The sequence below is a fragment of the Gymnogyps californianus genome, chromosome 8, assembly GCF_018139145.2.
Source record: "Gymnogyps californianus isolate 813 chromosome 8, ASM1813914v2, whole genome shotgun sequence".
Taxonomy (NCBI): Eukaryota; Metazoa; Chordata; class Aves; order Accipitriformes; family Cathartidae; genus Gymnogyps; species Gymnogyps californianus.
In genome coordinates, this window is record NC_059478.1 from 8,566,358 (window position 1) to 8,580,090 (window position 13,733).

At 46.6% G+C, this 13,733-nt stretch overlaps 1 protein-coding gene across 3 annotated transcripts in view; it reads left to right on the forward strand.

The window, feature by feature from the left end:
• PACS2 (phosphofurin acidic cluster sorting protein 2) overlaps positions 1-13,733 on the forward strand; it is an 81,046-nt gene that overhangs the window by 37,072 nt on the left and 30,241 nt on the right. Inside the window, exons 4-13 of one of the 3 annotated variants that reach the window (XM_050901194.1) lie at positions 721-846; positions 2,916-3,078; positions 4,132-4,205; positions 4,976-5,032; positions 7,404-7,463; positions 8,738-8,895; positions 11,001-11,091; positions 11,864-11,941; positions 12,726-12,847; positions 13,570-13,705. In XM_050901194.1, coding sequence (XP_050757151.1) covers positions 721-846; positions 2,916-3,078; positions 4,132-4,205; positions 4,976-5,032; positions 7,404-7,463; positions 8,738-8,895; positions 11,001-11,091; positions 11,864-11,941; positions 12,726-12,847; positions 13,570-13,705 — 1,065 coding nt within the window. The remainder of the gene's footprint in view (positions 1-720; positions 847-2,915; positions 3,079-4,131; positions 4,206-4,975; positions 5,033-7,403; positions 7,464-8,737; positions 8,896-11,000; positions 11,092-11,863; positions 11,942-12,725; positions 12,848-13,569; positions 13,706-13,733) is intronic. The other 2 variants (XM_050901195.1, XM_050901196.1) reach the window with 2 other exon arrangements.

The following is a 13,733-nucleotide window of genomic DNA, read 5'->3' on the forward strand; positions in this document are numbered from 1 at the left end:
CAACCACTTTGAGCAATAGAAGTTTGAGTGTGTTAATGCTGGAAAACACAGACAGTTGCAAGAGCTGCGTGCCTGAAGGAGACAGCATTGTCCTGGAGAGAATCCTTGCATGACCATGTAGGTCTCGGTGCTTTAGCAAAAGAGGCATCGGCAAATCCTTGGCCTCTTCATAGCTGTGCCTCTCTTTGCTTGCCATTCAGAGCACAATAGGCTCTTAAACGTGTGCACTAGAGGGTCAAACACGTGCTGGAGGGACGGCAGTGTCCTGCCAAGAGTGCGGGGGTCCGCGGCTGTCCCTGCCACTGCATGCTGCCCGCTGTTTGTGCAGGGGCAGCCTGCGCCCCAGGCGGCACCTCTGGGGCTCCAGTTCTGGGCAGCCTCCATTTAGCTGTTGGGGGAAGCGTCTCCTGGAGGCTGCTCATCTCTCTGGAACTGGGCTTGGGCTCAGCCCTTCCCAAACTGAACAGCTCCTCTGTGCCCCTGGATTGTGTTTTCAGTGTGCTTGGCTGGGGAAATGAAAGCCCAGAGCTGAGCTGTTTGGGCAGAGATGAGGGCTTCCTTGGGATAATGAAGGATTGTCCATTGAGTGTGAGTTAGCTGTAGGCACTTCTAAAAGCCCTGGGGTTAATCCCTAGGAATGGAGCTTACTTGTGAAGCAGGCAGCTTGGGAGATAATGTCAAGAGACGTAATAAACTTTTCCATTGTGTTTCCAACCGCAGTACCCTCACTTCCTGAAGAGAGAAGGCAACAAGCTTCAAATCATGCTGCAGCGGCGGAAGCGGTACAAGAACCGAACCATTTTAGGCTACAAGACCCTGGCTGTGGGGTCTATCAACATGGCTGAGGTGAGCAGCATTTGACATGATCTCTGTTTACAAAGGTGGACATTTTCCCTTCTCTTTAAACGCAGTGTTGTCACTTTCCTTATTGAGAAGTACCTGGTGGGATTTCATATAGCTGTCTTAATAACTGTAATCAGTATTCACAGGGCAATAGTTTAAACAGATTTTACTACTGAGTAATAATATTGGATGTTTTCTGGATAGTATCTTGAGAGCTAAAGCTTATTACCTTGTGAGGGTTTTGTTGTTGTTGTGTGGTTTTTTTAGAGTTAGGGGTCCAGATCATAAGTGCAGAACAAGATAGATAGCGTCACTCGGGCAAGCCTTCCAACCCTAAGAAATGTTAAAGCAAGGTTTGCTATGCTTCTCTGTGCCACTGTATGAGAGTTCAGGATCAAGTAGTTTCTCTCATTTTGCTTGAAACACCCTTTGCAATTCATATTTCATGGCTGTTCGTAATTTAGGTGGAGTTCTATTCATGAGAGGTAAATGATAAAATTTTCAGATTTACATCTGAAAATTAATGCTGGAATCAAGTATGGATAAATTATTCACTAAGGCTTTCTGAGTGGCTTAGCTCCATGCTTCATTATTTCATGCCCTGTTTAATCTCTGCTGTTTCTGTTTCTGAGTATTTAGAGATAGGCTTAGCAGTAGCAAGTTCAGCTTAACACCAATATTTTTCATCAGACTGCATTCTGTCAACAAATCGTTTCCATCCGAAATAAGCTAGTGTTATGCTGTGGTGAGTTATTACTATATTAAATAATTCATTATAACGACCACTCCTTGTGTGTGAGTTCCACTTCCCTGAGACTTGCAGTAAATGGTGAACTCCCCATTTGAATTGGCCAAATTCTGACTTGTGGTGTTGTAGCTAACATTTTTCCTGTACCATGTTTGATTTGTTTAAGAACTAGAAATTACATACTGCTGTAAGGCAGAAAAAGTGGGCCCATTAATTAGACCCATCAGTGAACTTCTAAGTGTTGGGCATTTGCTGCTGCTGCATGTGGTTTTTCTTATGTCTTTTTGTAATGTCAGCTGACTGAGGTTAGAAGGTCAAAAATTTTCAAAGGTTCACTGTGTTGGGCTGGAGAGCAACTATTTCGTATCTGGAATATTTCAGAAATTGAAGACTTCAGGAAAACAAATTCTACAAGCCCCCCCCCTGCAGTTTATAGTATAATGACCCCTAAACAGCACTGACCCATTTCTTAAAATTTAAAAAAAAAAAAAAAAAAAAAATTCTCTTTTTTGTTGAAACAAAACAATGAATTGGAGTTGTGAGTCTGAGCAGCGTTTAAGAGCAGGGGGGCATATGTTCCTCATCAGAGCTCAGGTCTCTTTAAAGCCACGTGAGGAGCTGACAAAGCAGCCTGGTGCGTATTAGAAAGCTGAGGTGCAGGCGTGGGGAAGCACTTTCTGACTCTGGTGGGGCAAGAGAAGAATGTAAGTCTTAGGTTCTGGGGAGAGCCCGGTGAGCTGCGAGTGGCAAAGGAAGGAGAAACCCATGCTGAGATGTCCCTCTGCCTCCACCATTGTCTTGTTTTTCATGACCCACTGTTTCATTATGCTGGGGTGGCCAGCTCCTCTGAGATTCAGGTGCCAGCTCTCTGGAGCAGGGATTTTTGCTTTAGGAAGCACTTTGCATCTGTATCTCACCAAGAATTTTTTCCTTTACTGGCTCTTCTGCTGGGCTTTAACACAAAATTAAGTTCCTTAATTGGGTGTTCAGAAGGTTGGTAGCTTGATAATTCAAATCAGTACTGTGCCATGGAAGCAAATACGTAGTAATGAGGTAGTCAAGTATTGTGCTTCAAGGATGAGCTCATCAACTGTCAAGCTCAGAACGCTGCTTCTTTCCTTCTATCACTTCCATTAGTGGTCAAATAATCTCAACTAGCATTGTGTATTGCCTGCAAGTGGCTCCTGCAGTTGCAGAGTGTTGGCTTGCTTCTGTACTTGGAAATGTGGAGTAACTCTTAACATAAATAACTCTTGTAGTATGCAAATGATGCAAGATTAAATACATTTAAATGCAGATTTGTACTGCTTAATTTCTGTCCCAGGTCATGCAGCACCCAACAGAAGGTGGCCAGGTTCTGAGCCTTTTCAGCAACATCAAAGAGGCTGCAGTGAAGGTAGCAGAAATCTGGATCTTCTCCTTGTCAAGTCAGCCAATTGACCATGAAGACAGCAGTATGCAGGCCAGCCAGAAAATCAAGTCTACAGGTAAGAGTACAACCACATGCTCTGAGGACTAGTGTCTTCCTGAACTAGCTGGAGTTAAACACCACCTGGGCTTAGATGTTTCCTGGGACAAATGAGAACTGGTTTGCACAAGTTGCTGTGTCTATAACTGATTAATGTAAAGAAAACCCACTTTGCAAACCTGTTGCTGTGTAAGCAGGGAGTGTGACAGGAGTGGGGGATTGAATTGTCAAAGCTTCTCCTGCATGTCACACCAGGCCTGAGCCATCCAGCAAGGGTTAGCTGCATTCTCGCCAGCGCTCTTCTGGCATTACTGGTGGGTGTGTTGAGAACCTGTAGCTTCTCACCTGGCTAACAGTACTGTATTCAGGAGATTGACATTTAAGCTACTCTTCCAACTTCTTTTTCCTTTGAGTATTCTACAATAAATCTCATTAACTTAGATGAGACCTGCAACATGTTTTGCTGTGGACTATGGCCTGGTTTAATGAGTGTAAATCCATGGTGTTGTGCACCGTATAGGGAAGTCATTGGGTTTCTATTCGTGACAATCTTTTTATGTGGTACCAGCCTTCTGCTCACTGCTAGAAGAGTGACCTGTTGAAGGTAGTGTACGCAGGTGCTTGTGTGTTGTTGCCTGAGGCCAGGCAGCTCACCTGAAGTGTCATTTCAATAAAGGATTTAGATTCTCCTGGCATGTCTTACTTGCTCCTTTAAGCCACTTATGCCCGTGTTAGGGGGAAAAGTAATCTCCCTTGTGGAGAAACCTCTTTACTTGCTGCTCTCTACCAGGCAGTTCTTTCCAGGGTAAAAGGGGATGGTGTTTTGAGGAGCCTTATCTGTGTGCTGGTCCTTCCTTCCTATTAGGTGTGTTTCTCCTTTGTTGTTTACCTCCAGGCGGTTCCCATCTCACTGGTTCTAGCACAGATAGAAGATAAACTAGCAGGCATCTCCTTGTGTGCCTCCTTTCTTGATTTGTGACTGTTAGTTGGCCTTCTCTGCTCCTGAGATGAGACTGTCCCCTCACCTTAAAGGAGTTTCACAGGATCTCTCCCCTCTTTCCTTCCCTTTCAGACAACTATTCCGAGGAAGAGTACGAGAGCTTCTCTTCTGAGCAGGAGGCCAGTGATGATGCCGTACAGGGCCAGGTACTGTTTAGGGCATGGCTTCTCCCTGTGAGAGCTTCAGTAGAGTGTGTACACTCTCAGCTCATGCTTGAAACTAAAAGCCTATTTCTTTTGCTAAACCATGACAGTGCGAGACTGTCACCAAGTGTTTAGCTGCAGTGGCATAAGGCCTGCACAGTAACCCATTTCTTCCACCATGCTGTGATTTATCTGTTCACGTGTTTGGACTTGAGCTCCCTTTAAACACTAAAACATTAGCATCCTTGTGTGTTTCTCTGCTTAATGGTCAATGCATCAGTTGATTGCTTCTGTAATGCTGGTTGGATTCAAAGAGCCCAACTAGATCCCTAGCTGTAATTAAAGGGCCACTGGGGTCTGAGTCAGTCTTTAGTCTTTAATACCTTCTGCAAAATATGTCCTTATGGAGAGCTCCCTGGCTAGATATGAGATGCTTTTGAGTTTGGGTCTTATTTGCCTTCAAACTCTGGCATCACCTGCCTTCCACCTCTTGGAGGTACGAAGGGTACCACCGAAATGTGGGGCTGTGACTATCCTTGTTCCTTGGATGTAGAACTAGGGCTGTTTTGCTTCTCCAGGCTGTTATTCCTGGCTCTCTGCAGACCTGGTTCACTTACTTTTCCCTCTGCCATCATAACTGCAATTAAGGCAAATGCTGAAAGCCTGGAAGACAGAGCAGCAGGTTTATCTTCATAGAGGGAACATTTTTAGCACTTAAATGCTCATGTGTCCCCAAGTCACAAAGGTAACACAGGAATCCTCTTTCTGTTCAGGATTTGGATGATGATGAGTACGAGCTGGGGAAGCCCAAGAAGCAGCGGAGATCGATAGTAAGAACGACGTCCATAACCAGGGTCGGTGGAAATTAGTTTTACTAACACTGACGGGGTTTGGCCAGGATGCGCAGTGCATGTGGCTTATGGGAGCAGCAGTACTAGACATGCTGGCCCAGTAGGGAGCTTGGAGGCATGGTCACAGCACGTGAAGAGCTAGCAAAAGCAGCCAGTTCAGGGAGTGGGGCTGTCCAAGGTGTGTGTATGTGCTGTCTTGAGTGTCCTTTGGCTGCAAGGTTAAGGAGCTGCAAAAATCATGTAAGTGTATGAAATTCCACCCCCATGAAGAAGCCAGTGCAGTATCCATGCTCGTGTACGTCCTGAAAGTAGATTTAAGTGAAGGGAAGCTCTTCTGTTTGTGCTCTGCATGGGAGAGACCAGTGGGAAGGTTTCAAAATGAAGTAGCTCAGTCAGGGGCTGGAGCTCGACAGATAAACCTGAGGTGGTGCATGTGGCGCTGAGGCAAAAGAAGTGGCTGGATATTGAAAGCTTTGGCAAGTCGCACGCAGCTATCCACGCTCTCACAGCAAGCACGTGTATGCCTGCAGAGCTGCACTTCTGTGTGGAACAGTGACTTGTGCTTGACCATGCCGTAATGCAGCTTTCTGCTTACACAAGTGGTTATGCATGTCTGTGGGGACAATAACTCAGAATCACGAGGATGGGCTAGGTTTCTTTTTGGACTTAGGAGTAAGTTTGGAGATCATTGTACCTCCTGTGAGGCTATTTCTGAAATCCATGTTTTGATAAGGTCTGAAATAAACCCTATTTTGACCTGAATCTGACACTAAAAAGGTCCTCTGTATGAGACCAGGAGCATGCTAGTTCGTATCCTTGGTGTCCTTAGTATTGTTTTCAAGAGTCAGTGACCAGCCAGGACAAAATACACCACCCAGTTATTAAGCAAGGAACTTCCTCATAGTAAGAATAACGTCTTTCTAGCCCTGATCTCTGAACTGATACTGAATCTCCAGTGTGTGGGGCTGGCGCAAAACTGGGTTTGGTGCTGTCAGTTAAGTTAACATCAGCCCAGCTCCAAACCAGGCCTCCTGTCTGCCAACTGTCAGACCATTCAGGCCAGAAAACAGCTTTTGCCATGTCACCTTAGCTACTGCATGCTGTGTGTCCTCCCTCTACAGACTGTCGTGCTGGTCCAGGGTGGTCTGCGTGATGGACGGTTTTTGCTTGGTGTCCTGAGCCAGAGGACAACTCTCGCTATCGTGAGAGCATCTCAGCCTCACACATACATTGGGGACAGAAATAGGTCAGTCTTTGGAGAGTCTTGCTTGAGGCCTGGTGGATTTATTTCACCTAAACTTCAGGCTGTCTAGAAGGTGGTTGCAGGATTTGAGTTCAGAGGTAAAGGGCTAGGTTTGGAGGCTTGGGGCAGTGTGAAGTGTCTGAGGCCAGAATGGGAGCAGGCAGCTGGACTTGCAAGAAGAGCTCATGTGAGATGCAGGAGAGCCAGCAAATGAGCAACTTTCTTCACCTAAGAGCGTTCTGGTGCCAGCCATTTTGTCCTCCCTTTCCTCCTGACACAGGGATGCCACCTCAAATGCTCTGTACCAGCACTCACGCCTGGGCCATTCTCATCTTCCTTTTCTTCAGAGTGTGCATGTTAGGTTGGTCAGTGACAGACAGAGAAGGGCTGGGCAGCTTGTGGCAAATCTCAGTTGTTTGGTCCTGCAAGAGAGAGCGCGCTCTTGGGGACGAGTAAGTCGAAAGGAAGTGCAGCAGTTTGGCTTGTGTTGTTTTTGACTTGGTGCCTGCTGTGTCCAGGATCTGGGGGTATCAGGCTCAGAAAGCATTTTTCTGGTAGGCAAGTGCTAAGGACAAGCCCCACAACTTTTCTACAGTGCTGCTAGTCAAATAAAAGAGCCTGCCAGGATGAACTGCAAGCTCTTGGGGAAAAAAAACAGTGCTTTATTTGTAGAAAACGCATTTGTGCTTTGGGTCAGTGGGTAGATGCCTCTGTTGGTTCACCCTTTGTAAGAATCAGAAAAGTTGACTGTGAAATGTTTGCCAGAAGTGTATCAAACAGGTACAGGAGGCGATCTGGCAGATAAAATAATTTGTTATCCACTGTGTGTCCAACCAAGAGTGGTGTGCCATCCGTCAGGGCCAGAGGATTTATAATGCTTGGTGGAGTGGGACCTAGTTTGTTGTAATGCAGGAAAGAAGGTATCATAGGTGCGGAAAAGCTGATTTCAACATAAGAACAGCAGAGACTTAGTTTGTGGTGCCAGGAGTCGTTTGATTTGAAGCAGCAGGTAGAGCACCAGTGTCAGATGTGTCTGGGCTTCTTGCAGACTGGGAGAAAACAGTTCACTTAACGCTTTACTTATGTAAAAGTGTCTTTGACTTGCAGCAACAAAACTTCAAACAGAAGGTTGTGGCATTGCTGAAGAGGTTTAAAGTGTCTGATGAGGTAAGTAATTCATTCTGTAAGCCTTCCTGTCTTGTGTGTTGCCCTCTGCTTGGTGCATCTTGCTTTAGTCTTCAGGAACGCTTTCCTGTTTCCCCCTAGTTCCCTTCATTTTGTTTTCAAGTCTGCAGTGGATGTGACCTTTCCTTATGCCCTGGCCTTGCATGGAGGCTTGAGGGCCAACTTTAAAATGTCATCAAATGTTTTCTAGATCGAGTTTTATCAAAAGCAGATTTTGGCAACCACGTGTGTACCCATTAGTTTTGCAGACTGCTTTGACCCTTTCAAAGGCGAGTAGTCTACGGTGTACGTTGCTTGTGAAGTTAAATCCCAGCCTGTTTGATCATCTTACTAGAACAGCCAGGCAAGACATGAAAAACTTGGATAGGGAACGCAGATCCACAGGGGAGTCAGCTGTCTGATCAGAGCTGAAAAGGAAAGAGATCCAGAACCCAAGAAACCTGTGTAACGTTAAGTATCTAATATAAAAACAGTTAACATCTCAATTGGCTGTATGGCTGTGTGCTGATTTTGTGGCTTGTGGGAAAGAGTGAGTAACTCCTCATGCTTCCTTACGCTTCCAAACAGTCCTGTTCGCTTTGCTGTTCTTCCCAAGTTAGCTCAGCAGAGTCAGCACCCATAGCTGAGGTCTCAGCCAGCTGAGCTGCTGATTTTCTGGAGCTGCCGTTCAGAAAGCAAGCTCTGAACTGTGCACAGCTGCCTGCTTACTCTGGTGTATGTGTGAAGCAACCCGTGGAAGTTTTGTGTGAGATACCTGTTCTCTTCGGCTTTGTGTGTGGGTGGCAGCTGATCCTTGTCCAGGTTTCAGGCGCCTCCCGTGGACATTTTTGTCATTTCTGCCCACTCCGGTATCAAATCAGGAGGTGTCATGGCAACTTTTTCAGTAAAACCCAGGACAGGTTACACTGTTGGGAGTACTGCATTTCTGTACTTGTTCTAAGAAAACTGGGGCTCCATTAGGGGCCTTTTTAAAGCTTTGTTTATAGAATGGGGTTGAATAATGGTCATAATCTATGGTTAATAGCTTGTTCGTGGATGCTTAGTTCAATAGGTAACTCCTGCTTGACCAGACACTGACAAGCTTGACCCAAAACAAGCATATACTTAACGTTTCTGTTGGATATAGTATCCTTGCACTAGGAACAGAATCTTACTCCCAAGACTGGTGTGCTGCAGTCCTCGGGGAAGCTCAGGTGACATGGGATCGGTCTGGCTCCTAGCAGAGTCAGTGATGCCTACTTTTGTCCTGCGTGTAGGTTCTGGATTCAGAGCAGGACCCGGCAGAGCACGTTCCAGAGGTGGAGGAGGACTTGGACCTTCTGTATGACACGCTGGATATAGAGAACCCCAGTGACAGCGGGCCAGAAATGGAGGATGATGACAGTGTCTTGAGCACTCCAAAGCCAAAGTTAAAGTAAGTGTGGGGCGGATGATGCTGGGCCAGAGAGAGACCACGTGCAGTGTCAGCACAGATTAGATGTTGTTTCTGTTCCCACCCCTCCATCCTGGTTTTTTCCCCCTCTTGACCTGGTGTTGGAGGCCTAGTGTGTGTTGTTACAACGTGAATGACTGCTTGTGAGCTGGAGGTAGTGTGGGGGGGATCTAACTTCCCTTCAGTCTCATTTCTTCCTTGTTCCCTTTGCAGATGTTCTGCCTGCCCTGCCACCTGAGCACAGGGGTAGGAATTGCTGGCAGGCAGGCAGTAGAATTAAACTGTACACAGGTGTTTTGAAGAGGTGGTAGAACCAGCCAGGAAATCTGTGCTAAGGCAGAAGGCGATGCAGTTGGAAGCTGCAGAAGTAGAGGCAGGGATGGACAAGGCAGACTTTTCCTTTCTGGAAAAGCTGATAAGATCCTGTGTGGAAAGAGAGACTTTGCAGGGATTAAGGAAGCAGAACTGCAGGAAACAAAGGAGTTCTCAGGGCCCAAGGGGACTGACTGCAGCACCCGTAGCTACACGCAAGCCTGTTCTGAGCCGGCTTTTGTGGGCACTGACGTGTGGGCGATCACAGCACTATGGAGCTGAGCCGGGGATCGCTGGCTCAGGGTCTCGAGCAGATGCAGAACCCTGAGCTAACAGAGCTGTGTCACGTCCCTGCCAAATAAAGACTAAAAACATGAGACTGTGAGCTGCACTCGTGCTTCTGACTGGCATGTGGCTGCACACTCAGGCCTTCAGTGTTGTGATGGCTCTGAAACAAGCAAAGCCTACCACTGCAGTTGGTCAATACAGTATCTGCTAAACGCCAGCTAATTACCAGGTGTCACAATATCCTAATTAATGTAGAATAACCTAGTTGGGCTAAGAACAGATTCTGAGTCTGGAATGACTTGTTCCCTATGAGTGAGCCAGAAGATGTCGAGGATAGACTGGGGCAGCAGTGGTAAGTGATGGGGCTAGTGGCTTATAAAGGCATTTGGAGCTTGACCCAATATATTGCCAGTTGGTAGGCCCTACCTTGAACAGATTTGAAAGTAGATGTGTTGTGGCAAGCAGCTGCTTTGAAACAAGCCAAAATGTTATACCGTACACACTGAGAGCTCATGTCCTGTTCCCTGGAGCCGAGGCGCTGACTGTTCTGGGATATGTGATTGCTGGAATATTGCTGGAATAAGAACTTATTGTGTCTGGTCCTGGGGAGACACTTTGTGGTTTGCTGTGTCCAGTTCTTGTGTTCGTATCTTGAAAGGGATGTGATAAATGCTGATGCTTGTAGGCAGGTTTTTCCTGCAACAAAAAAAAATCAGTTCCTTAAACTGTAATTCAGTCTTGTAGCCTGGTGTGATGAGCTGCCTTTTTACATGGAAGCGCAATCTGATAGTATGCGCTACCTTATCTTATTGAGCAAATGTGTAATTGGATTCTAGGGCTGGCAGCCAAATCCGGATGCAAGCTGGAAATAAAATGCATATTAGCACCAGGAGTCACTTACCTGCAGGAGCAGAATATTGGTGGGGGGCAGTAACTCTACTTGCTATATTTCAGTCAAGAGCTAGACCCTGTCTGGAATGGCATGTAGTTCAATCAGCATTTGCAAAGCTGAAACCAGAGTTGCAGTGTGAAACTTTGCACCTGGTGCTTGGGGTAGTGAGGACACAACTGCTTGTGTGGGGTGAATGTGCATTCTGTTCTGCTGTGGGAAAATGCTGGACCCACGTGCCCACCCTGGATTTTACGGAAACAAAAGCTGCTCTTTGGTGTGTAGTGTGAGAGCACGCAAGCGTTCCTAGTAAAAGCTTTATAAATATGGTCTGCTGTGTGACAGGTGACATGCTGGATCCCTTAGATGGAGGTCGGTCAGTCAGTGTCAGGGCTAGATGGGGTCCCTGGACTTTCTGTTTCTCTTGCTGTCCTGGAGACCTCCCCCTCCTTTCAAAAGCAGCCTATACATTTTACTGGAACCACAGGGGAGTGGTAAGACACCCTGGGAACAGTCATGTTGCTTTGCTGTGAATGTGGTGGGCTTTCTCTGTTAGTGTTTTTGATAATAAGAAACTGTTTTTGCTTTCCTTATTCAGACCTTATTTTGAAGGACTGTCACACTCCAGCTCTCAGACAGAAATTGGTAGCATCCACAGCATCAGGAGCCAGAGAGAGCCATCAAGTCCTGTAAGTCATGTTTCAAGAAGGTTATCTATCTGCAGGTAATATAGCAGACCTGCACTGTCTCTTTCTGCATGTGTAAATTAAAGCACCCTCTCTGACTTCCTCCAAAGGCTTGGATACACAGATACGAATTTTCTGCTAAGAAAACATGTTTGTTGTTTGGGGGTGGGGGTGGGAGTGTGTGTTTTTGTTGGTGGTGTTTTGGTTTGGTTTGTGTGGTTTGTGTTTTTTTGGTGGTGGGTTTTTTTTTTGTTTTTTTTTTTTTAAAGCAAATACTGTATTAACTCAAGGGGACATCTTCAGGTTATGTATTGAATACTTGCCAATGGTATGAATAGCTCCAGATTCCCATGTACTTGAAATTACTGCCAGGATGGGAGATGTTGCCTGGGAATTTTAGGGACTCCTTGGCACTGTTTGGAGGAAGCTTTGCCTTACTGTTGTTGGGATACTTTTCATTGTGTCTGGGAGCAAACGCTGAGGGGCAGCTCACCCCCTTTTCCATCCCCTCATGGATGGACATATTAGGCGCATAGAATGTCAGTCCTATTCCAGGGCACTTCCTTGCCTCTACTGTGTATTGTGCATCAGCTACTGCTTTGCCACATCCCACACTAGTGCATTCGGTCCTGGTATGACCAGGAAGCACTCCTGGTCCTCGTGCAGAGCTGTGCAATGTTTAAACGAAGTGTGTCTTTTGAACAGCCTGATCCAGAGAGTGTGGCTGAAAACTGTGCTGGTGCCATACCTCCTAATGATTTTTCCTCTTCTTAAGCAGGTAGAAGTGCCTGAAAAGACAAAGAGTCTTGGAACCAAACATGCAGGCGACAGTATTTCTGACACCGTCTCTTATGTAAGTTGAAAACGCACTTGTTAATGTTCCTCCTGGCAGTTTGGGTGTCAACTGTGAATTGCATTTCGTGGCGTGTGTCTGTCTGTCCATATAGTTGCACAGGCAACACAACTTACGTAGGTAACATTAGCTGCAGTGAAGATAATGCTGAGCTCTCCTCCTGACCTCAGTTGTTGGAGATTCTTGTCTTTCAGACTTTTGAAACTGAAATGCTTTATGTGGCCTTCTGTTTAAACAGCCTTTCTCTTGGTTTGAGGAAGGCTGGCCCAAAGTATGCTACTGAGCATGTGTATCGTCCTGAAGAGTATTCTCAGGGCTGTGCCATTTTATCAGACAGAAGTATTACTTCAAGCTGAATTGGCAGAAATCAAGATGGTCCTGGGGTAAAAATCCCAAAGCTCAAGTTGCTCTACTGGGGACATGCAGTTTGTAACATTTCTCCCATGTCTTTCTCTCTCCGCTAGTTCATTTGGATAAGCTGAATTAATCTGCATTGCATGAGGAGGCACATCCCTGGCTTTGAGTTGGGAGAGCACTTATTCAAATAGCGTATCTGAGCGTACCTTTCTTACCTCCAGCTCCCTTGTGAGGCAGAGCTGGGAACTGGTAGCCCCAGATAGCCAGTATCGGCTTCTCCCTTTTGGCATGAGTAGCATGTCTGGAAGAGGCAGGCTGAATGTGCCCTAGCCAGAGCTAAGCTGGGGTGCCTCCTGCCAGCCCTTGTGGTAGTGAGACAGAGGGGAGGGTTTGTTCCTGATGACTCGGTTCCCTGTGTTTTTTGCAGGAGTCTAACCAGCAAGCTGAGGTCCAGGAAGCTGAACTTCCCACACCAGATGTGTTTGTCGAGAAGCTCCCACCCAGCGGGAAGATCACTAAGACCGAGTCCCTCATTATCCCGTCCACCAGGTAGAGTGGTGACACAGTATTGTGCCTGCTGCAGGGCTGCTCGGGAAGTCATGGACAGCTTGCTAGCATTTGTTCAGGATGGCCTTAAGCCATTGACTGCAAGGAGACCCTCCTTGTGTTCAGGCACTTAAGTGATGGGTCTTGAGCACTTGATAAATGAATGCTCAGAACCCTGAAGGGCAGCATTGCTCCTAAAACTCTGGAGCTGCTTGCTCAAAGATACTGTTGCTAAGCCAATGTCTGATGCAGATTTTGGCCTTAAAGGTGGTTGTCAAGTCTAACTTATGTCCTGTTAAACCTTCCCAAATAGGGTAGTGAATGTGGGCTTCAGCAATCCCACCATATAGTTTCTCTGGTCATTTGCAAGCAAATACGTGTTCTTTTGAAGACGTATTTCTGTGCTGCTTTTGGGTGTGTGACTGCAGTTTGCATGGCTGGATCCTATTATGCTGGTGTAGCAATAGCAGAGTGGTGGTGTGGGTCTTAGCATGGGCTGTGGAAGTCTGCCTGGAACTCCTGGGAACATGCTCTGTAGCTGAACCGTGTGCTGTGCACTATCAGAAGCAGAATTAGCAGGTCTCAAGCTAGCTCAGATCTACATGCATGATTCCTCAATGCCTCCACTCACATTGTTGAGGTTGCCAGACTGGGTGATCTGGGATTTGGGGGATGTATCTCACTAAGATATGAGCCAGCTCTGCAATGCAAGCACATGTCTCTAGCAGGTCTGAAGGGAAGCAGACGGGACGTCGGGGAAGGAGCACGTCTCTGAAGGAGAGGCAGCCAGTGAGGCCGCAGAACGAGAGAGCGAACAGTCTGGACAATGAACGCTCTCCAGACACCCGGCACCACTTACAGGTGTGAAAAAGATTACTGTCTCTCCAGC